Source organism: Clarias gariepinus, chromosome 3 (assembly GCF_024256425.1).
Source record: "Clarias gariepinus isolate MV-2021 ecotype Netherlands chromosome 3, CGAR_prim_01v2, whole genome shotgun sequence".
Taxonomy (NCBI): domain Eukaryota; kingdom Metazoa; phylum Chordata; class Actinopteri; order Siluriformes; family Clariidae; genus Clarias; species Clarias gariepinus.
Window position 1 is genome coordinate 35,363,109 of NC_071102.1, and position 25,448 is coordinate 35,388,556.

Below are 25,448 nucleotides of genomic sequence, written 5' to 3' on the forward strand. Positions count from 1 at the left end.
CGTGACACACTCACAGAAAATCACTATCCGCCCCTTCCACTTGCCTGAGTTTGCAGACAAACAAAGTGTTGAGCTAATCTTTAGCATCATCTGGGAATCAAACAATCTCCGGACGATAGGGCGAACACTCTTTTACATAAGGAGGAATCTGTGGTGCAGATGATTCGCTCTGATGGTGCACAGATTCTACAAAACCCTCATGAATGTATAAACTATGCGGAACTACCTTCCTTTCTGATAGTGTATAGACACTGCAAACCCTTCCAAAAGGTGGAAAATTACTAGAACTTCTTTTTTTCTCATGCTGAACAAATACCACAAAACCTTCAGGAACGTTAAAAGCAAGCAGAGCTCCTTTCGCAGGCACTGATGAGCTGGCTAGAGTCCAGCCTTTCTGACTGGCGCTGCTGTTCGACAGGTGTTGGCCCGAGCTCCACGCTCCTGAACAGGACTAGCCTTTTAGCGGAGCAATTTACTGCTGACGAAAGTCCCACACGACGTCCCCCTGCCTCGACTCGACATCACACTGAGGCTTGTTTGTTTATAGAGCGCATGAAGTCTGGATTCAATCACCGGCTGTGCTTTGAGAGGAACAGAGGTTTGGTGCACAGATGGGAGGAAATACAGATACAGGAGCAGGAAGAACAAAGTGTGGCTGTGTAAAAGTTTTGAGTTCTTATATAAGAAGCTAAATGAGATTTTTGGTGAGTGTTGCAGCTGAGACAAGAACTGCCTTTAAATACAGTTTGTCACATGGAATTCAAATCACATGTCATAACAGCACAGCACAGTCTGCCATTACATTTCATAGTGTGTGTGTGCGTTTGTGTGTGTGTGTGTGTGTGTACTGTGGAACTCCATTTGGGAAAATTCACCAGTCTTGACACTTTTATGATGTGTGTTAAAGAGATATTTACAGGCAAAATCCAATTTGCTTACAGCAAGCTCCAAAATTATTGACACCCATCAAAAAAAGGAAAAATGATCCCAAGAGGACACTGGGTGGCTTCTTCTGACACCTCGATGATAGACAAAACATTACCGTCATATCAGGGATAGGGAGCTCATGTAGACTTTATGTCTTTAATTCAATTCAATTTAATAAAATTTTATTTGTATAGCGCTTTTAGCAATTTTCATTGCCGCAAAGCAGCTTTACACAGTCAAAAGAATTATTTAAGTTTGTATGAAATGTGAATTTGTATGAATCAAAATGGTCAGTTTGTCCCTGGTGAGCAAGCCGAGGGCGACAGTGGCAAGGAAAAACTCCCTGAGATGGTAATAGGAAGAAACCTTGAGAGGAACCAGACTCAACAGGGAACCCATCCTCATTTGGGTGAAACAGAAAGCAGTAAATGATCTGCATTTATACAGTGTGTAGGGTGGGAGGCAGTTCAGCTATAATAGCTGATGTTAATTGATGTTAATATGGAGTCCAGGTAGTTATTGAAGACCCAGGTAGACTTGTAAGAAGTTCCAGTCCTGAACTATCGAACTGTCAAGTCCCCAGAGAAACAGTTGCCAACACCAGTCAAGGCCAGAACCATTTTCTAGGTAGAGATCTCTAGTCTTCTATGTCTTTACAACATAGTGTCTTTGGACTGGGTAAAGAAACTCTTGCAGCACTGTTAGGACATGCAAACACCAAGCACACAAACCCGAGGTGGGACTCGAACCCTCATCGTGAGATGAGATTTTATATTATTAGCTATTTTAGATATGTCTGGTTTCACCTTCTTGTTGATAAGAGAGATTAGAAGAGAATGGGCAGATTGGTTTGAGCTGTGACTAAAGTAACCAGTCTTTTCAAAAGCTGTAAGTCGGAAACTATCTCAGGATGAACCACATGTCAACCCTTAAAGCAATCAGGCACAGGCCGATTTAAACAGCACAGATGAAGATTGGAAGACGATAACCTGATCTTCAGCTGCCCAGTCTGAAGTGTACAGTTATGTTTAAGATTCTACATCATAAAATGTAACTATACGGTTCCGTGCAAAAGTCATGACCCCCCTAATTTCTTCGCAGTTTGCTTCCAAAGAGCCAGACATTCTTGTATTTTAATGTAGTCCTGAGGAACATTTCTCTAGGCTTCCTAAAGGACTTTATTGTCTCATATATGAGTAGTTTCAGAGTAAGTCATTTTTTTGTCCTATAAATCAAATATAAAAAAATAATCTAACGTAATACTCCTTAAATCTTAGAGCATTTTAGCCATTATTTGTTTTCTGTTCTTTTATTAATTTTTTTGCTCATAGGTGAGATAGGGGAATAACAGCAGGAATAACAGGGGGGGGCGGGGTTATCAGGGACGGGGTTTGTAGGACGACTTTCGCACACACACACACACACACACACACCAAAGGATTGGGAATGACTGCCGTCTGGCTCACGGATTACATAAATTGTCTGAATAACAGATTACATTTTTTTAAAATAGCTAAATAACTGAGAAATATGTAATATAATGAACTGAATTTTAGTTTTCAAACATGAGTCAGCAAAAAATTAGAAACTGGGTCGCATGGACAAAAATGACATATTACCAAAATGATAATTTGCTTATTTTTTTACATTTTTGCAACCTCATTCCAATATTCTGTTAGGGGTAAAAATTTACCCTTCAAGAAGTAATGGTAACCCAAATACACACTTTGAAGTCTAAAACTCCCTGTTAACACAACCCATCAAGACATCACCATAAGCACTTTTTTACTCGTCATTTCCCCTTTGCTGAGGTGCCAGCACGTATCTGTGCCGCTTGGGTTTTAAGAGTTAAGGCATGAACCAGTGAGAAACAGATGATAACAGATGATCAGGCCGGTTATTAGTTTACTGGTGGTTGGAACAAACGAGAGGGGAAATGAGGCTGCTGCTGAGGTTCTTACATAAAAAATCAGTTTTGAAATGGTATCTTTAAACAGTTGGCCGCCTGTCGTTGTAAAACATGTGTTCCTGTTACTTTCATTTAATATGAAGATATGAGAGAAACTGAAAATAGATAAAAATTGCAAATTGTTGTGATGCAAGAGAAAAACAAACTTGTTGAGACATGCATTTACAGGAAGATGAATAGTAGTAATGCTGACTCAGCTTCATCACACACGTACAGTAGGATGATTTTCCTCTAACAGCACAGCACTGAGACATTATATCTATATTCACACATGCAGTGGGACTCCTCTGTGTGTCTGCGTGTGTGTGTGTGTGTGCGTGCGTGTGTGCGTGCATGTGTTAGACTTTATCAGGAACACACAGTGCACACTCTAGGCCACAAGGTGTTTAATGGGAACTTGGGTGGCGTTGACTGACAGCTGCGTCTCAGCAGATACACCTTATCACTGCAGATTTCCTGTAACGCTACTTCACACACTGTGCTACAGTAACAACACGATGTACAACAGTGTGACGCTGGATTAATCCAGGCTTGTAAAAAATAAAAAATACACCAGCATGGCTTTATTAAATTTATTTCTATTTTGAGACCAACACGGACTTGACACAACAGCAGCGACGACTTGAAGTGGAGATTACAATATTTTAGCCTGGAGGTGTAGACAATCCACATGCCGTGTGGTCAGATGTTGTATTTATGTTGGTTTGGGAACCTTCTTCTGGAAATTCTTTTCAGGACAATCTGGTTAATAGGGTTTAAAAAAAAACATAATTTAGGTAATAATTTCTAAGCACAGTGTACTGTCCTCTATATACGTCCTCTGTATATTTTAACAATAACTGTTACAGATCAACAGTAAAAATAAGGATTAAACAGGCTACATAAATAACGTAAGGAAGTTAAGCCCTTATTCATTACTGCACAGTGACATTTTTTATTCTTCGCACATTCCAGCTTTGTTAGGAAGCTGGGGTCAGAGCACAGTGCCAACCCTTATACAGCACCCCTGGGATAAGAGCCTTACTCAAGGGCCCAACAGCAGCAACTTGGTAGAGCTGGGGCTTGAACCACCAACCTTCTAATCAGTAACACAGAGCCGGAGCTGGTGCCCAATTTCCAATATCCATGGTGGCACCAAAATTTTGCTAGGCTAGAACAAAGAACCGATTGCGTCAGGGGCTGCGGGATGGGATTATCACAACCAACTAAAAGTGACCGCCATCTTTAAAAAATGGTCTCATTATGCAATGAGCAGCCTTCTAGTAATGCTTTCTGGTAATGATTAAGCACACAGAACAAGTTGTTTTTGTTGTGCTTTCTGCTAGCATTTTTTTTTTTTGCATTTTAGCATTTCTTTGCTAGCATAGCTGTGAAAGTAGAGACGTACACAGACATATACAATGATGTAATTAAATGACTCTTAATACCATAAAAAAAAACAAAGCAAGTTCTTAGGATGTTCGCTATTGAACCAGTTCTGCACTAGCGCTAGCAGACATGAACTAGCACCCGGTTCACTTCGGTGGAAAAGGGCTTTGAGCTAGCACTGCCCCTGTTCATGAAGATATAATCCTCTAACTGCTTCCTGTTTCCTGTTGTTTACTCTGAGCATTTAAACTCCACACTTTCTTTAGTTTATTTATAGAAGTGCTTTTTTTTCTTTTTTTATTTCTTCCCTTCTTCACTTTTTCTGTTCTGTTTTTATTTGTGAGGAGAAACCAAGATTAAACAGAACACAACAATCCAATCCTCTCTCTCCCTCCCTTTTATCTTCTGTCCCATTTCTTTAAGGCCACAATGTTAATAATGTTTCTCTCAGTCTCTAAATCCTCAGTCTGTCAGAGAGAAAGGTCTGTCTGCTCACAAGCACTCCGGGAAGCATGGATGATCAGGCTGTTATGTAACATCGGGATTGATGTTCGGTTCACAGCTTCTGGTCTTACCAGCATTTTGTTTTTCTTTCCCAAAACCACAGAGAGAAAGAAACTAGGACCGAGGCTGTGATATGATGATAAGTGAGCTTTGTAACTTACACTGCAAAAAATAAACATAATAATCATATATATATAAAACAGTACACTAAATTATCTTAGTAATCTTATTTTAAGAATGTTAAGATAAAATTCTTCATATATATATATATATATGATAATTTAGTTTACTGTTAATCAAAATGTACAAAAATTTGAAAAAAAAAAAGGAAAATTATCTGTAAAATAATCTATTTCAGGTAATCCTACTACAGTACATCGTCGTTGATAAATCTCCTATAAGCGCACAACACGGGGGGGAGTGTTCTGTTCCTTACACATTACAACCTGCACACACACTGCGTCATGCCGAGGCCGTAGGTTTCCTCTGGCTCATGCTGATGTGTTTTTTTGTTTTTTTTTAATTCTCTCCTACACAGTGGGTGAAAAACATTCCAGTGCATCAATATGTGTGTGTGTGTGTGTGTGTGTGTGTGTTGGGAACAAGAGCTTACCTGTTTTCTCCTTTTAAAACCCTGAGATTCTCTTATTCCCGCACCAACTATTAATCTATAGTGTCCCTGAGGCTCCTTTATAACCATTTCAGCTTTTATGTTTTGGAACAAACAGTACGAACGCCCTTGTTTTCTCGAACAGTTGCCTGATTTGCAGCAGGCGTGATTATGTTTTCACAACAGGTGCTCCGAAAGTGCTGGAAATTCCCGAGTGGGCAACATAGCAACGAGCCGAACGCAGGAAAGTGTTGCTAAACTGACGGGTGAGACCTTTGAGTTTAATCAGGAAAAGCATCTGCCTAACTCACAGTGTCTGTGTGTGGAACAATTAAACAGTGTTTATTAACATATAATTCATTATGAGCAGTTCTGGACCTCTGCAGCACTCTTAGGAAATTCAATTCAATTTTTTTGTATAGCGCTTTCAACAACTGTCATTGCTGCAAAGCAGCTTTACACAATCATAAGAAAAAAACGTGTCTTCAAAAACGTTCCTCACTTAATTTCCCAACAGACCCTTAAAGAACCTCTGAAGAAGTGTTTTTCTTTTTCCAAAAGATGGGATTTAGAAAAAGAAAAACTATCTATGTATTAGGGTTCTCTGAGAGGAACAATCGAGGAACAATAAAAAAATCCCAAATTTCTCAGTGCAAAAGTTTGTGCCACCCTTTTCGTGGCTTCAAGTAAAAAAATTCTAATGCTTTGAGAAGTTCCATGATGGTGAACATATCGACTGTCTGAAATGCTTTCCATCCAACAAGGGGCCATTTTCCTGTCCTTTTTCCTGGCCACTACATTTCTGTCTTCACTGAATTTCCTTTCAATTCTTCTTGTCTCATTATGCTGTGAGTCTGATTCCTGTTTTTGCACTGAATACTCGACCTTCTTTAATGACGTCAACTGAGAGATCTCAGGCCGAAAAACCCCTCGGTAGTATCTGAGGAGAATAAATCATTAGTTTTCTGGCTTTTCTGTTGGAGATGTGAGATGAGTCACAGGACAATTACTTTACATCCTGTGCAAAACACTTGCCCTTCTGATTTAGAGCTGCATCAACATGGAAAGACAAACTGCACCCCTGTTTAATCACCGAGCGCTTATTTAATAAGCTGCTTATTTCAAATAATTATTCGTTTAGCAACTCTTTACTCTTGGGTTTAAAATGTCTTTGTACAGCAGGACTGAGTGATTACTCCGAATAAATAAAAGGCAGGGTCGAGCTGTGGACCTGTTTACAGAACACTTATGAGTACCCTGACATTTTGACGAAATAATTAGTACAGATTGCACAGCTGCACTGTTAATGGAGACATTTAAGGTTTCTTTAGCATCCTGGTGAGGTAGTGCTTCTTAGGTCAAGAATTTAAAGGAATAAGCAAGACTTTGTGTTTATCACTTTAAGGGAGCTTCTATATATAGTTCTACTGTATATACTGCAAAACCAAAAAGTATTTTCCTATAAGAAGGGTATCCTATGAAACCCCTTGCTCCTATGCTTGCCCATCCAAAGAACTTGCTTTTCTTCTTGTTAGAACCAGGCTGAGAACCCTTTGTTCTAAGAGTGTATGTACAGTATAACCATAATAACGGAATGAAAAGATCTACAGGAATTGAACCACTGGAGACTTAGAATACACTAAAATGTCTCTAAGGGCAGTGGTAGCTCAGGTACTGATCAGTAGGTCGGTCAGGTTCACCAGGTTGCCGCTGTCGGGCCCTTAAGCAAAGCCCTTAACCCTATCTGCTCCAGGGTGCTGTATCATGGCTGACCCCAGTTACACTGGGATATGCGAAGAGGGAATTTCACTGGGCAGTAGTGTATATGGAACAAATAAAAGCTTAACTTAAACTTAAGGTTCATTGATGCTGAAAGGTTAAGGCTCTGATTGGAAGGTCAGGGGTTCAAACTGCAGCAAATCCAGTCTGCCCCTGTTGGACCCTCGAGCAACACCCTTAACCTGACCCCAACTTCCTAACATGCTGAGATACGTGATGAACAGCGCTTCACTGTGATGTAATGTCGAACGTTTTAGCGTTCAAAAAATTATTCTATTTAGAGCCCTGTCTCCAAGTAGAGGGGAGCACTCTAGCACTAATTTAAGAGCATATTTTTCTATGAATTTTTTTAAGTACCTGATCCTCGAAATATCAATTTTGAACCAAAATGAGGTCAAATAAAAAGAAAAAAGTTAATTCTCCTGCCAGGAGATCAACTTTGATTCCTGGCAATTTTGCAGCCATTCTTATCCATGAACCAAGACTGGCCTTGCTCTTTGAGTGGGAGGAGTTATCAGGTATCTCACTTGTCAATCACAGGGACAGTAGGCAATTGTAAGCAGCTCTGAGTATGTGGAAGAGGGTTCATACTGTACATGATGGTGTGTTGTTCCAGAAGGTTGAAAAGGTTTGGTCTGCTGGCAACTTGTTAAAACCTCAGCGGGATGTAAATCCAGAACTCTAGAACCCGGTCTTTAAATGGTGAAGGGGAACCCAGCTTTCAGCTTAACTTACTTCTGTACTTTATTGCATGTTTTACCATTGCACTCTCTGGAGCACAAAGCATTGACCTTTACAGTTGGAAAACAATCCATCTTTACAGGCAGGGTCAAGATTTTAATAGGTTACAGGTGTTTAAAGGAAGAGATTTTATCATGCAGATGTCCAGAGCATCTTCAGGATCCTGCTTTGAGTTCTGCCGGGCAAAATAAATAAGTTAATTAATGCCATGCTTCCTGGAGATGTGTAGGAGCGGTAAAAACAAGCCGAACCCGAAGCACAAGAGATTCTCCTTCCTGTATTTTGTTGTCACGGTCTTGTATTTGGTCCTATCAAGCGAGTGTTTGTCACGGCAAATCAATCAACTCTTAGTACTTCCGCATTTTTGTGTTAAAGTGCTCATCACAATCCTTTATGCAAAGCTTATCTTTGAAAATATCAGTTGCTTCCAGGTGCATCATTTTCTTTAACGATATTGTCAATGTTTCTAAACAAAACAAGAAAAATGCTCAGTTTGTCTCAGACCACGACGCTGTAAGTGCTTTTTGCCCCGAGCGAACACCTGCTCAGACAGGCAGTGGGGTAAAAAAAAAGTAGGCCATGATGTTTTGACTGCTGTGCTGTTCCCATACTTGTGCTGCTGCCAAAATGCTATTTTCACAGCATTGTTCTGTGAATGTCACTGTAACACACACACACACACACACACACACAAATATGGATGAACAGAAACTGAAATTGTCAGGACCTGCAAACCCACACAGATCGTCTCTCAGAGTGATTCACACCTATTACAGGGACTAAAGGTACAGACAGAGAATGACGCAACCTAGGTCTGGTGCACCTCTATCGAACAGAAAGTGTCCGTGTGTCTGTCTGTGTGTGTGTGTGTGTGTGTGTGTGTGTGTGTGTGTGCGTGTGTGTGTGTGTGTGTGTGTGTGTGTGTGTGTGTGCATGACATGAGAACACTACATTTGTCCGTTAGGAGCTGTGCCGGATTGTCAGTGTGTCTGGGTTGTATCTCGCTCAGTGGATGAGCACACACGTACATTTTGAGAACGGAACAGGACCGGATTGTTACTGAGGCGAAAGGCAGTGAAATGACCTGAGGCTGTTAAACAGGATGTTCTTTAAACGTAATAACACCTGTTCGGTTTAAAGATAACAAGGTGTTCATGGCCTGGATAGATCTTGTAGAAGGTACAGATGTTTAGACTGCTCACTAAACAGTACTGCAGTATTAATAATAATAATAATAATAATAATAATAATAATAAGTCTGATTAAGTCTGATAAGGTGTTGAGTTATTTCCTTTAACCGCATCTCTGACAGTATTGCATCTGACTTCATACAGTATATACAGTATATTACATGTAATGTGTTATTGTTTCTATGGTAACAGCTCATTGACATGGAGTTGTAAAGCACAGTGTTTATTACAGTAGCCCTGAAGTGCAGCACAAATCAAACGGGTGAACAAATGGAAACACAATGACAATAAGTCAGAACGGAAAGGGGAGGTCCTTACTGACCACCACATGCTCGCTTGTGATTAACTACAGCGACCAGGTGCCAACAACCTCCGTTTTGAATTAATGATGTTTTTTGTTTTTTTCGGTGTTTTTGGTTGTGTTTTTGCTTTTGTTGTGGTGTTTTCACTTTTGCTGCTGCTTTCTCTTTTGATTTTGGGTTCTTTCGCTTTTGACTTTATGCTTTTAATTTTGCTTTTGCTTCGAGTGCTGCATTTTCAGGAGACACGGTGGCGTAGTGGTTAGCACTGTGGCCTCGCACTTCCAGTGTCTGGGTTCGATTCCCGCCTCTGTATGCATGAAGTTTGCATATCCTCCTTGTGCTTGGTGGGTTTCCTCCAACAGTCCATTTCCACATTGTCTGTAGTGAGTGCGTGTGCACTGTGATGGATCGTCCAGGGTGTACTCCGTCTTCTGCCCTAAGTCTCATGAAATAGGCTCAAGCGAGATGAATGTTGTGTTTTTACTTTTGCTTTTCTGTTTTTGCTGTTATGTATTCAGTTTATTGGAGTGTTTTGCACTTTCGACACACACTGTACTTGATAACCCGCTCTAACCTTCCCAATAAAGGAATGTAAACTGTATCTCTTGGTGAACTGCTGTTGTGTAAGAGAACCATCTCACTTAGGGATGTGCTAGGGTGGTACCAGGAACTCCACTCGTTACACAACTGCGTCATTGATTGTTTTCGGCTAGAAAGACTAAAATAAATAATAAAGCTATTTCTGGACTTTGCGAGTTTTATCGCAAGTGATGCAACCGTTTTAGTGTGATAGCTATTAAAACATTACAATCTCACAGATGTTGCATTATAATCTCTAAAGTGCGACTGCATAACCCTGATCAGCTGAAATACCAGTGACTGCTCTAGGCTCATTCACGCCCCAAGCCTGCAATCATGTCATGTGTCTTTGTAGTCTAGCAGTGTACAATGAGTGATAACATGAGAACATCTTATAAATGTCTTTCATTTGGCATGTCCCTGTGCCGTAATCACGGGTCCTACAGGAACATAACGCATGACATGACCCTCAACCCATGAGAGACCTCAATTCAGGAATTTAATGACAATTAAACAGGAAGCGATGGAGATTCCAGGAAACTGACACGGCATAAGCAGAGCGAGGACGATTCTTATTTCTTTAATTACCCCTCCTCGTTTCCTGTCCTCAATTTCCTTTTTGAGGATTCAAGGGCAAATGTATTAACCTCGATTGTTCATGTCATCACTTACTGACTCAGTCACTGACAAAAGGCTTTGAGTTTTTAGCCTAAATATATTTTCTCATCCTGTTTTTAAAAAATATATTTTCATTCTTTCTTTTGAATTAAACCACTTAAATTAGTCTCGAAACCCACTCATTACCCACGCTTGCACCAGTCACAAAACGCCACGAGCGAAACTCGTGGGCTAGAAGCCGTGCATGCTCTCGTTAGGAGCTGCGTACACCCGCCTACATGCTCGCAATTGCTCAACATGACATTAGAGGCATTTTACGTGTTAAAACGACATCGTTACTTTAAAATCCATGAACCCTGAGCTAGTCACACATCGGCATCCCGTGCGGTAGAAATCAATTATTTGCTAAGTTTGTTTAGAATTAATAATTATGGTCCTGAGGAAATGTGCTGCACATTTATGCTATAAATCTTCCTTGTTTCAAATTTAATTTTAAATTAAATGTTAAACTCTTGTATTTGAAGTAAGTTTGTATTGTTGAAATGCTGCGCTTAGTGTTTAATTGAGAAAATTAACGCTATAGAATAAGGAACAGGCTACATTTAATTAGTCATGTTACATTTCTGGAGCTTTTCGAACGTTTTTTTCTTCTTTTTTTTTTTAAGATTCCTGGTCTTATAATTGCAATAAAAATAGAAAAATGGAATATCGAAGCAAGTTATTAATAAAATCCTGATGGTTATCGAATCGCAATATTAAACAGCTCTGTTATTGTGATAATATTGTATCGCGGGTGAATAGTGATCCTCATCCCTACTGCACAAGAACGTTTTCATCCCTTTTTTCTTTTTTTTATTTGTTTTTTTGCCATTCAGTAAAAAGCGATCCAAAGCAAATAAAAAAACAAAAAACGTGACTCAGATTCAGTCTCAGCAAACACACGTGAAAGTGTCTGAGAACTGAACAATCATTAAAAGTCCTGAATTCTTATCTGTATATGATGGATTTCACTGCAAAACAAGTAATTGATTGAATCGATAAATAAATTCTGGTCATTTTAAGAGAAAAATTGTTTTTGCGAACATAGCAAAAAACATTTCTGTTAGAGAAACATGTTTGTCCATGTTTACCTTGAGTCACAAGAATGTTAAAAAGCACAAACACCAAATTTGTTTTTGGTTATATCTGTGTGACTTTCGTACTGTATTACACTGCAAAACGCTACAACTTCAGCTGTCAGAGTCATGAAACATTAAAATAATAACAGTTAAGTTTACAGCATCATGATCACCAGCACCTCCAAAGATTTAAGCCAATAGGGTCAGGGGTAGCTCAGTGGTTAAGGGATTGGGATTCGGTTCAGAAGGTTCCAGGTCCAAACCCCACGACCACCAAGTTACCCTCAACTGCTTAGATGTAAAATAAAAAATAATATTTTTTTATTGTAATTCACTCTGGATAAGGGTGTCTGCCAAATGCATAAATGTAGTTTCACTTCACTGATCATGTGAGAGAAGAAGTGATTTGATTGGCTCTTAATGGAATGTGTTATGTTTTGCCATGTAGTTCAATTCTTTATGGAAAGAATAATGTTTTGCCAAAACTAGTTTCAAACAGATGGATATATTCCGATTTGCAACTTTGAGGACCTAGATTTGTGTGCAAACATAATTTATCACATTTTGCAGTAAAACTAGTCATATGCAAGGTCAATGACTCATGGAGAAATCAGTTAGTTAGAGAAGTACTGCTCCTGGGAAATGATAAAAAGGTGTAGTTGTGAACAGAATTTGAGAGATTCAGACAAAGGAACATGTTTGAAATTTTAACTTGAAGAATTAGATCAATGAAGCAACAGTTGGAGAAAAGTTATTAATAAAGAATAAAACCAAAAGAACCGTTTAGGATATCTGAGTAATTAAGTAACCAGGCCAAGTGTCCTTTGTGAGGCAATTATCAGCCAGGAAGTTGCACACATCAAGAGAAGTAGCAATACACAAATACTTAAAATGTAAATTCTGCCAAACTGATAAGCTACATTACATCCAGCATTATACGACCTTCACGTTAGATATAAATCACTGTGTAAGTTTTAATTCATCAACTGAACAGCAAATATTTGGTGGTTACTGAGTGTGAACACATGAACATTTCCAGCACCCAGGAAGTAACCCTGAGGAAACCCACCAAGCACAGAGAGAACATGCAAACTCCAGGCACACTGACCAAAAAGTGGGAATCGAACAAATAACAATTTGAGAGTGTTTGATAGTGCAATTAGTTTTTTGGCAGAATCATTGGAAAAATAAATTGTATGCCGCCTGTGGCAGCTATTCATCTTTAGATCTTCCAGTAGTCAGGCAGTAACTGATGAAATCTGTTCAGGAATTTAGGTCTTTTGGGAAAAATGTGAATTTTGTTCTACTCCTCTTCTAATTTAATCTGGTTAAGCAGATTCTAAAATAATGTTTTTACTCTGTAACTATCTAAATTGATTTTGTTGGCGTGTGCAATTTGGTTCAATTACAAGGTAAGGTTTTCATTTGGTTTCTAATCCCTGATGATGATGATAATACAAAAGGCTTTGAGGTTTTGAGCATAATGCTTAGTGCATTGTAGTCATGCAACTCTGATTTTATCTCTTAATTTCATTCAGGGTTTGAGTATTACAGCAGCCCCACAGTGTAATCAAGCGCATTTGAGCTGGTAAAGCCGCGATGACGACAAACACTGCAGCGTTCACACGGCTACTTCCTTGCTGCCGGTGTGATTTACACACTTTTGAACATGAGATCACTGTACATCCCAGCTGCATCAGGACAAAGCTCTCTCTCTCTCTGAGATTGTAAAACAGGAAGTGATTAAACAGTGCTGCTCAAAACGACTGCATGGGTTTTCCACTTGAATCTGGATCTACTAAACATACAGGAAGTTTCAGAGGATTTAGAAAGAGGAAGAGGTGAAACCATCACAGAGTAAATGGAGAATTTGGTAGTGAAATTAAAGCTAAGGGATGTTTATGGCCAAAAGGTTAATCATGAGGTCATGTGTTCAGCATGTTAATAACGTAGCATAGTTAAAAACGTTAAACAACTTTTGATTGTGCAGAATAACAGAACACAGTTATGAGAGTAAAACCTCTAATTATTTCTCTCTATAATCCCCTGATACACTTGTACACTTATCTGCAGCGTTTCACTAGTGCTTGGATAATATCAAGGTAGAATGTTTTCCCAGTACACTGGAGCCATGTTCAGACCATCTGCTTCAAGTCTGAAACACTGGTCTCCCAGCAGCTCCTTTAATGGCCCAAACATGTGGAAATGGTGGGAATGGAGCGAGGTCAGAGGTCAGGCCGAGTTCCTATAATGTGCAAGTGGTGTTAATGAATGATTGCGTGTACATTTCACATAGACAAATACTCTTTCGTAAGTGCTTTAAAGTTTCCATCATTGGATAGAACCTTACCCTGGGTCACTAGGTCATTAACTAAGTACCATCAGTCAAACACTTTTGGGAAGGTTTTCTTTTTGCTGTTTAATCCAAATACCTAAGAACCATATAGATCTTTATATGTTGCTAGTGATTTTCAAGGATCAGGCTTTCCACTTGCTGAATGTTCATGACTAAGCTCTGAGCCACCTCAGCCGGGATCGACATTCACGGACGTACGGCCTTTTTTCTAATGCTTGCACTGTTCAAATATTTTACTGCGGCTAAGTGTCTCCTCACCGTACTGTGCTTCTGTCCCAGTTTGATTTGAATGCACTCAGACATTGAAACTGTATTTATCTTGTATGCATTTTTGGCCCATTTTGCAGTCCTAGGTATAAACACAGACACACTTTATTAATATATTAAATTAAGGTGATTTGATGAAAATCTCAATGAGTGAGCCATCAGACGCAAGGTTCATCAGACAACAAACTGACTGCTTTGAAGGATGTTTGAATTTCTGGATCATGCTGGTTAATGACGTGAGCAGATCAAAGGATTTTTATTTATTTATTTATTACAGATTTGTCATTAAAGAATCTTCATGATAAATAAAAAAACAATATTTGCATCTTGTTTTCTGCTGGGCGTTAGAACATATATTTGCTATAATATGGTACAAAGTATTAAAATCCACAATGATGCCACTGATGTATTCAGCATTAAGTTTAAATCAGTATTTAAACAGGGAAAAATAAATTTCCAGAACATTTCTCAACTTGCCATACTATACATTTAATGTCTTGAGACATCCATAAAACAAGTTAGTTCCTGTTCTGGGTTATATTATAGCAGCTGGAAACAAGCCGTTTTTCACTTACTCATAAAAGTTTAGGAAAAAATGCAGAAATCAGAAACTGTAAATCTTTTTGTGCTTAAAATGCAATGCACTCCTCCTTACAGAAAGCTTCACTACCGTCGAAAAAATTAAGATATAAGAATCTGACAGTGCTGTAGCATGTGCCAGCATTTAACATGCATTCTAAACAAAATATCATAAATAAATGAATAAACAAATAGGCAGGACTGTAAGTCAGACTTGGTTTGAACGGTGTCTGAAGCTGCGGTGTTGAAAGCCTCTTAGTCTCACAGCTACAAAGCAGCTCTGGGGCTCAAAGTCGAGCTTTTACCCCACTGAGGAGTTTTAATTGTTAAAAACACTCCACTGGTACTTTCTGTTCTCTTTAAAAATACAAACAGGAGGCTTACTCTTGGTGTTACATCCAACACAAGAAGTTCTTCATCCAATCTCGACTACATTACACAGTATACAGTATAGGGTGCGTGAAAATGAACTAGGCTACATTTAAAGGCTATCAAAGGGCATGGATGGCTTAAAAGTTGGTCTCTTGTCTGCCATGTGAAAGGCCTGGGTTAAATTCCCAACCAATGGATAAAGTGCTGAATCCCAAGCCTGGATAAAATCGAAGGGTTGTGTCAGAAGGGGCATCTGGTGTAGAACCTGTGCCAAGTTGTTGTTCGTATCAATCGGTCTGCTGTGGCAACCTCTCAATAGGAACAGCCGACAACAACATTTAACGGCTATACTGTATAGCTTGTAGTTCCACTAGGGCACCACTAGCGTTTCCTAGGACGTTGGCTGGGATGACGCAGACCTCATGAATGGCCTCCAAGAAGTCCAAATCTCAGGAGAAGGTGTACAGGACAGAGCCTCGTACGCTAGAGGACTTAAAGGCAGGAATTCAGAATGTTCTCAGCAATTTCCCAAAAGATCTAAATATGCGATAAAGTACATGTACAATTTCTTTTAATAAATTTGTATTACAGTAGAAAGAGGGACCTTATTACCAATTTATTTACATATTTAAACTGGCACAGATTTCATTTTGGGAGCATTTATATTGATAAAAGCTAATTTGGTTTTTTTTATATATATATTTTTTTCACCAGTACAGGATGCAGGGATTAGTCATGTGTGGAAAAACAACTCATTAAATATTGAATTGAATCTGAAGGAGCTGGGATAAGTCTGAGTCATAGACTGTGAGTCACAGTATTTATTAATATATCTCTTAATGTTTTAATGTTCAGGCATCTCTTGTGTAAAGTTTATCCGTTTCCTTTTGTCTAACTGTCATTTTGTGTCTGCTTTTCCATCAAAGAGATGCATTAATGATTATTCTGATGATAATAATTAGTTGTTGGGTATTTTTAGATGCTAGTTTTCAGCATTTTTTCAGATCCTCATTATGAAAACGCTTTCCTTTTCTCCGACTGCACACAGGAAATGCTCTGTTCTAGCCCAGGACATACACCTTCATCAGGCTGAATGATAACAGTCGAGAACAGTACACTGAGTTCTGTAGTAATACATTGTAAAACAGTAGGAGCTATGAAGGCGTGCTGGAGAAATATGAACACGTTCTGCAGAATGAACAGATAACGTGTTCTAAATGGATACAAATACCAGAGGAGGAGGACTATTTGTCTATAAGGTTCGAGGTTCACATCAAGACTAGAGACTGAATCTTATACTGAATATCACATTTAGTGTTAGACTAAGACTTTTTTGCTAAGACTTTTCTGTGTACATAAAAAACACTTTTTTGGGAGTGCACAGTGCAAGACTTGTGGTATTTTCACCTAAATGGTATTGGAAAATATTACTGCAGATTGATTTATGCAAATTTATGCAAGGTATAAAAATGATTCTCATTCACTCGGCTCTCCTGTGAGTGTGTTTGGTGCCACTTTACGTCACTTCTTTTACTGCACAATCTGTTTGCTTGGTCCTCTTTCTTTCAGAAACGTTTTCGAAAATGTTCTTCAGACATTCGCATTTTTTGGAAAAACCTTTTTTTAGCACAATTTTTATGTTAGGTGTTAAACTGTTTACACATACGCTATATTTTCAAAAGTATTTGCTCCCCTGCCTCCACATGCATACGTATAAACTTGACTAAACTTGGGTTTAATATGATGTTGGCCCCGCCCCTTTTGCAGTTATAACAGCTTTAACTCTTCTGGGAAGGCTTTCCACAAGGTTAAGTGGTGTGCTTATGGGATTTTTTTTTTTTTTTTTTTTACACCATTCTTCCAGTAACACATTTGTGAGGTCAGACACTGATGTTGGACGAGAAGGCCTGGTCACAGTCTCCGCTCTAATTCGTCTTAATGGTGTTCTATCAGGTTGAACATATACATAAAACAAGTAGAGTTGTTTTTTAGAAGTTGTTCTCGGCCCCTTAGTTCCAGTGAAAGGAATTCTTAATGTTTCAGCACACCAAGACATTTTGTACAATTCCAAGCTCCCAACTTGGTGGGAACAGTTTGGAGTCCTGAACTCAACCTGATAGAACACCTTTCTGAATGTCAATTGTATGAATCAATAAATATCAATATCAATCAATATACTATACATTTATTATAACTTTTTATCCCTTTACAGGACACATTTCAAGAAAATGTCAAGGCTTTTTTTCAATACTTTGTTTTATCTTTGTAATTATTAAAAATTGGTTAATTGTTGTCATTTTATGTTGCAAATCAAGGTAATTGAAATTACCATATATGGTTTCTCATAACTTGTATATTGTATATAAAGTGATACATTTATTTAAACATAAAAATGAGCAAAAATAAAAAAATAAAAAACAGTTATTTTCTACAAAAATTTCCTATTTTTTTTTTTTTTCTTAAGGTACTGCTACTGCTACTTGTAAGCTACCAAATGTAGTTTAAATGTGGTCCAGGTCAAAATTTGCTAAGATAAGATAAACATTCACGTGCTTGTCTTATCTTAGACGTGTGAACACAATGTTTATTAACAAGTTAGGAGACTGTGAGTGTCATGTAGTGATCTTGGATTTGGTAAAAGGGTGAAGCACCCTTAGCTACAAATGATGCAGAACTTATTAATATCACAGTTTTAACAAATCCATGTGAATAAACCACAAATCCCATTTGGTTAAACATTTACAGTGCTCTTTAACTTTTGATTGGTCAGACGGTGTTGATTAATTCTCTATTACAGCAGTTCTGAGAGTAATGCAGCTCCATATCAAAGCTTTATATTAATGCACTCGTTTAATCGAAAGCATTATGATTTTTATAGCAACACCATATTTAGATGAATTATTTTATTAATAGTTTTATTGCAGTATAATGGAATGGACTGGGAATCATCGTTTCGTGCAGGAACTGAATAATAAACGTTCCTCTCAGATGTTTTGGGGAAACTCTGAAGAACTGTTAACGATGGCAATTCTTTAAAAATACTTATTAAATGTGGTCTGACCTTCACACTTATAGTCAAACTACTGTAATAAAAACACCTGCAGTACAGTTGTAGTCTTTATTGAGTATAACAAGCTTGTGCTCTTTCACCAAATTTGACTAAGATCTTCAGGATAATCTCGACGAATGATATCGGAAGGTTTTTCCGATATCCAATAGCATTGATCTGGAACCATCAGATGTCAGAGACAAAGCAAACGCACATGCAGATCCCGCTCCTCCACAAAAAATAACTGAGTACACGATAACATGCAAACAGATTTGAGGCCGACGCTGCTGAACATTTAAATATCATTTCATGTCGATGCAAAAAACTTTCCATCCCCTGTCCTTTTCTGAATGTCCACCGTTACATAAAGCAGAGAGACACAAAAACTCACCAACCCTTTTGCATTTTCATACTTGTAGGAATGATATTCTGAGCGAATATCAGAATATTCGGGGGGTGGCACTGGCTGGGAATCGAACCTGGGCCTTCCGCATGGCAGGCGAAACACCTAGCTTATTTTAATTAATATAAAGTGTTTTGAAACCTATGCAGGCTGAAATGTTACAAATCATAGAGTGGGTGCCAAAAGTTTATAACCTGGCAGTGTATGTTTGGAAATCCCTCATCCTGTGTGCTTTAGTTTCACACAGAAGAAACAGGAAGTGGACAGTCAGTGTGTTCGATTACACAGCAGCATCATGAGAGAGAGAGAGAGAGAGAGAGAGAACGCCTACTGATTTGAGTAATACACCCTGAGCTCAGCTGCTCGCTTACACACCTGCTACTAGCTATACTCAGATCACTACACACACAAGCTCTGGACTATTCAGACCATTGAGAGACTCAGCTGCTGTGTTCATCTGTGTAACGAATTGAAGTGACATCAAAACATAAAAAAAAACATCACACTTAATTTCAGTTTTGTTTCTGAACAGGGAGACACATCCCGCTATCTTTTACAAATGACTCGAATCGATCCCAGACATCCGTATACAGTGCGACTTCCTTTTTTATCTTCTCTGATGGAGAAGTTGAGGATTAAGGGCCTTGCTTAAGAACCCAAAAGGGGCAATTTGGTGGGGCTGAGGTTTGAACCTGGGACCTTCCAATCAGTATTATAACATCTTTACCACTGAGCTACCCCAGCTCTCGAAATAAAACCCAGCTGCTCTTGTTTTTCCACCTACCGTTTTCCTGGCTGTAATATTTTCATCCTTGTTTTTCAGACAGAAGTTGGGAACAATGTACAGTGTGTAGAGTGACACTGAGTCTTCAGCACTCTGTTACGCCATCAAAAAATCTAGCCTTTAACATGTTGCTAAACACCCGCTAATCACTTAGCACTGTTCTGAGGAGGTGTGATAATGACGTAGCAGGAGTGCAAACATGACATCATAAATTCAATGAACGCTAATTAATGGATCTGATTAGCTTAGCTAACCTGATGAGTCTCAGTACAAAACTACAGCTACAAATTATTGCTTAGCTATATTTTGCTACATTCTTTTGCTTGTTTGTCATCACATGACTTTAATTAGCTACTGAACAAGAGCTCTGAGTGAACTGCTGCAAATTATACACTCAAATCTGGCGTTATCTATTTATGGTTTCACATTGCTTCATCTTTTAACCATTAGCATCATAATACATGTGGAAACTAGGAAATTAGACTACAGTGTACTTATTATAGTTTTTATCCATTTACAGTTATATTCAATATTTCTGATGTCACTTACATTACAGCAGCTACTTTATAGACAGTCGTCCCCCATCTGCCTCACTATTATATGTTTTATGTTATGACACAAAAAAGCCCTTCAGCTGCTCGGGTTACCAAAAAACCACAAAGAAGCTTAAACTCCTTTGTCCTGAAGATCTAACTGTTACAAAGCACTGAAACTGGACTCCTCTTCCATAATCTCATTAAATCTCACACTGTCTTGAAGAAAACTTCACTTCGTATCGACAGAGCCTGCTGTACAAGTACATTGGACTACGGTTCAGGAAGTCCCAGGTTCAAACCCCACAACCACCAAGTTGCCACTGTTGGGCCCCTGTGCAAGGCCCTTAATCCTTAACTGCTTAGATGTATAATGAAATAAAAATGTAAGTCACTCTGGATAAGGGCATCTGCCAAAGGCCCAAATGTGAAATGTAAATCTCTCTGATTGAGTCGTTACTGTAGAAACGACAGTGTGGTAATATAAACCTGATTTGCAGCATTTAGGGCAAAATTAATCAATACTTTCAGACCAAACAGAATCCAGAATGTGGCACGAGACCCTAGTGCATACATGATTAAAATCGCATACACACAAAATAAGATATGATCATGGCACCTTGGCAATGGAAATATTTACTGATAAACACTAGCCATGTTAACGACAGAGAGCTGCTATGTTAAACAGTTTTTACCCAGGTTGTGTGTGTGTGTGTGTGTGTGTGTGTGTATCAGAGTGTACAGGCAGAGCAGAACATTAGTTCCGGTTCAGTAAAAAAAGATACACACTCGCTGTCATATACTAGCAAAGACCACACAACTGCAGCTTTGCTAAAGGTCAAACAGGCACTATCTACACTAAGGTTCTCCTATCACTTCTCTGCCCTTTCGGGCATTTCTTTTTTACCCAGATCACTAATCTGCCCCAGTGTTGCTCATAAATGAGGACCTAGGGCCACTGTCACCATGGCAAGTCTTTGCTGCAAGCAATTTACAGAGGTAATTAAGCATGCTTTGTGGGCTAAATAAACCTACTTTTTCTTTTTTCCTTCTTTTGAGCTGATTAGCTCAGCAGAGACTCAACAGGGAGTAAATGTCCCACTCTGAAATGAGAACAGGATTAGTGCTGCTCAGGAATGTGACGGTAAAAAATAATAAAAATCTTCAAGGTGCTGTAGCAAAAAAAGAAGCTGGAAAAAAAGTTAGAGAAAAAAAAAAAACAGCCACTCAAGTAGAGAAGGGATCTGAGGAGATTGGATTGTGTGTATGGCTGTTCAGCCATAACATTAACATCACCACCAGATGAACTGAACCAAAACGATCACAAACCATACACCAGTAAACTAGTGACAGGATCATGGGCACCCAAGGCTCAGTCATGCACGCAGATACAAAAGGTCAGCCCGTGTGGTCCGATCTGGAAAAAGTCAATTCTGGCAGAAGGGACAGAAAGGCACCAGAATGCCCATTGCACCACAGTGAACCGTGCACAGGGTCTGATCCACAGAGGTCCCATCCTGCAACCCACAGCACCCAAAATATCTGCCACAAACATGCTGGTGCCAGACACCACAGCACAACCCCAGAGGTCTTATCGGCCCCATGCCATGAGGAGCCAGAGATAGCCTGTTGGCACAAGGGGAAGCCAAGACCTAGATAGCTTTATTGTTATGGTTTTCATGTTATGGCTAATCTGTGTAATTGTTAAATCCTTCAACACAGGGTTTTTTTCTCTTATACCAAAAGTTCTAATGAACCCTCTTTTAGAAAGACAAGACTGAGCAATTAAGCATTAATTTTTTTTATCATTTAATTTAAAAAAGAGGTTTATTAAAGGAATGTCAGTACTATCAATAAATCGGTCGTTCTAATAGAATCTATTTTATGCAGAAAAAGAGTTTCTATTTTATTGTTGTTATTAGTCTTTATTCTATATTCTAAGTCTATATAGACTTGTTCTACATAAAATCCTGCAGCATGGTGTCCCTTCTACAGAAGGCTCTAAAAAAAAAACATTTTTAACAACATGAGCAGAACTGCTCTTCTGAAACTGTTAAGTTTATCATCCAAACACAATTATTTTAGGAGTTTACATTTTATTAGTGGAACATCATTAATGTGGAGAATTAAACTATAATTGCACCAGTAGAACCCATTTCTTTTTTAAATTCCAAGCTTCCATTCCCATCTTGAGTTCTTGAAAGCTTGGACCATTAGAACCTCAAAGAAACCCAGTTGTCTCAGACTGTACCTTTTAGAAGAACATCTTTGGAGAGGAGCATCATTAACACACATAACTGGACTGTCCAGGTAAGTCTGTTCTTTGCAGAACCCATATTGAAGAGTCAAGGAAAACCCATCCTTAGATAGTCTGAACCCTTTTCAATCCTAAGAACCACTGAGGAAGGAATGTTTTTCTTCCGATAAACAGAGAATTATTAGGTCCACCTTTATAAAACTTGAACCAACAAGAACACTGAAGGAACTCATCTGCACCACTGTATGGCTCCTCTGTATCTGGAACCTTCAAAGGTTCCTCCATTAGGAAAAACTCCACGAAGATCCCTAAAATACTAGATACCTTAACTAAACAAATGAATCATTCTCTATACCTGCAGCTCGCACCACGCGACCTCCACCGTGGTCTCGGTGTCCAGTCCTTTGTAGACGGTCTTGAAGGAACCTCTCCCGATCTCCACGTTGAATTTGAGGAACCTCCCGTCCGGTGATGTGGCCACCGCTTTGGTCTCCACCTCGTCCTCTTTCTCCTGCTCCCACTTGTTGATCTCGGCCGCTTTCTTGGTCGCGCATTCCTCCTCGGAGTCGGTGCTGCCGTGCGGCGCCGTGGCGCTCGTGCGCTGCTTCGGTGCGACGCTGTCGGTGTTGCGCGGCGCGCGGCACGGCGGAGAGCTCGAGCTGGAGCGGGACGAGCGCGCGCTTTGCTTGTCCGCCGCCGCCGCCGCCACCACCACGTCTCCTGCGGTGATTTTCTTCCTCTTCTTCTGCTCGGCGGATAAAATGTCGTCCGCAGACCAGGAGAGCGTTTTGCTCAGGACAGGTGAGACGCGCTCTCGTGAGGATCCCGTGGTGGTGCTGGTGCTGTCCTCCGCCGTGGGTATTTTGTTCAACCTGAACGCGTTCCGCCTCGAGCTCGCGGAGTGTCTCCGCCGCCTGAGCGCCGGGCGTGTGGAGAGGAACGGATCAGCGTCGAAGCTCGGGGGAAGCTTGGAGAACGCGAGTCCTCCTGCAGCGTGCACTTCGGCTTGGGACATCGTGAAGCGTCCTCGGTTCCTTCTAGGTGCTTCAAAACTTCGGAAATCACTCCATTGTGTGTTTACGCGCGTGGATGAACTTCAGCATGCTGTTTATTCCAACAGAAACAAACAACACAAGAATATCCGACTGATGTAACGATTTTCCAGCCAGGTGTGAGCAGAAATAACGACAACAACCGGATCAAAGGAAAAGAATTCGGATTGACTTTGAAAATTCTAATTTAAATCTTTTTTGAAGTTTAGATTAAAAGTCTTCCTGTTCTAGAACGCCGAATGTCGGTGTGTTGCAGCGTTCTGCAGCGCTTTATCTCTCTCTCTCTCTCTCTCTCACACACACACACACACACACACGCGCATGCACGCACGCACCGGCTTGCACAGAAAGAGCGCTCGTGCCTGTGACTGGTGAACTGTGCACCTCCCACTCAAATCCCTTCTGCCTCATGTGGACAGCGGAGTCCAGTGTGTGTGTACGTGTGTGTGTGTGTGTGTTATTAGAGCAGATATGTGACTGAGAACCTGCAATATGAAAGACATAACATATTTGCACATCATCATCGTGATCATAATGAGTGTACTCTTAGTCTGTTTTTATATCACATCCACAGAGTGACGAAATCTTTAACCAATAAAAACACCCATCTATCACTGTCCATTTTGTCCACTTTCCAGATGCACTGTCCCTGTTTGACCCTGTTGCTCTGTACAAAGTAATGACTCCCCTCACCCTCATCCATGAATGGAAAGCATAAACCACATATGCAGTGAGGTCAATAAGTATTTGATCACTCTGTGGTTTTGCAAGTTCTCTTACTTAGAAATCATGGAGGGGTCTACTATTTTCAGCATAGGTGCATTTCCACTGTGAGAGACAGAATAAAAAAAAAAAATCCGGGAATCACATTGTATGATTTTTTAAACAATTTATTTGTGAATTACTGTGTCAAATAAGTATTTGATCACTTGCTTATCATCCAGATTTCTGACTCTCAAAGACCTGCTATTTTGTTTTAAAATAGTCCAGCTACGCTCTGCTGATTATTCTAAATTAGTAGCACATATTGGGCAAAAACCTCCTTCCCTCAGTCAGAGCATTAAAGATGGGTCGTGGCTGGGTCTCCCAACGCGACAATGACCCAAAGCACACAGCCAGGAAAACCAAGGTGTGGCTCCGTAAAAAGCATATGAACTATTTAAAAGAAAAATAACAGGTCTGTGAGGGTCAGAAATCTGGCTGATAAGGAAGTGATCAAATACTTATTTGACACAGTAATTCACAAATAAATTGTAAAAAAAAAAAAATCATACAATGTGATTTCTGGATTTTTCTTTTTAGAGTCTGTCTCTCACAGTGGAAATGCACCTATGCTGAAAATTGTAGACCCCTCCATGATTTCTAAGTAAGAGAACTTGCAGATCTATCTGCAGATAGATAGATAGATAGATAGATAGATAGATAGATAGATAGATAGATAGATAGATAGATTGGTGAGTGAGGGTGAATAGGATAGTGATTGATGGTGTGCTATCATAAGTGACCCTTGGACAGAGTTCATCAGATTTGCTGGTGTTTTAAACATATCTGTGTCACTCCTAGGTTGAGAAACAATCAAGATTCTTGTTTTCTGATGTGGGTTAGATGATTACTCAAGATGCTGTGCATGGAAAAAAAAATAATGATGTTTTGTCTGTAACTCAATGCTTAGAAAATGAATAATGAGGTAGGAGTGTGTTGTAAATAAGTAAAACATGTACAGAACAATGATTACTATTCATATTACTTTTTTGTTGATTTATAGTTTAATTTTAATGTTCATGAAACCAGTAAATTTCTTTTCCTGCTTAAGTGAAAAAATATATATTTCCCACACCAGCTCTTGTCTCTTTCTTGAAGTTTTTTTGGATAATAATAATAATAATAATAATAAGAATTGAGACACACCTTGTCATGTTACTGAGAATTTGTAAAGCATAATCTCCTCTTTCTTGAAAATGCTGGAAAACTCACAGCTTTGCCTTTAACTGCCACTGACACTGGAGACTCCTTACTTCTTTTTATTTGAAAACTTTCTTTATTTTTTTAATATATATATTTTTCATTAATGGGACTGCAAATGCTTCTTGT

At 39.3% G+C, this 25,448-nt stretch overlaps 1 protein-coding gene across 2 annotated transcripts in view; it reads right to left on the bottom strand.

Annotated features, from left to right (window-relative positions):
- Nucleotides 1-23,770, bottom strand: part of wnk4b (WNK lysine deficient protein kinase 4b) — a 60,526-nt gene extending 36,756 nt beyond the window's left edge. For both annotated transcript variants that reach the window (XM_053492324.1, XM_053492323.1), the window contains exon 1: nt 22,661-23,770. In XM_053492324.1, coding sequence (XP_053348299.1) covers nt 22,661-23,320 — 660 coding nt within the window. In that variant the 5' untranslated portion in view covers nt 23,321-23,770. The remainder of the gene's footprint in view (nt 1-22,660) is intronic.
- Nucleotides 23,771-25,448: the final 1,678 nt, after the last annotated feature.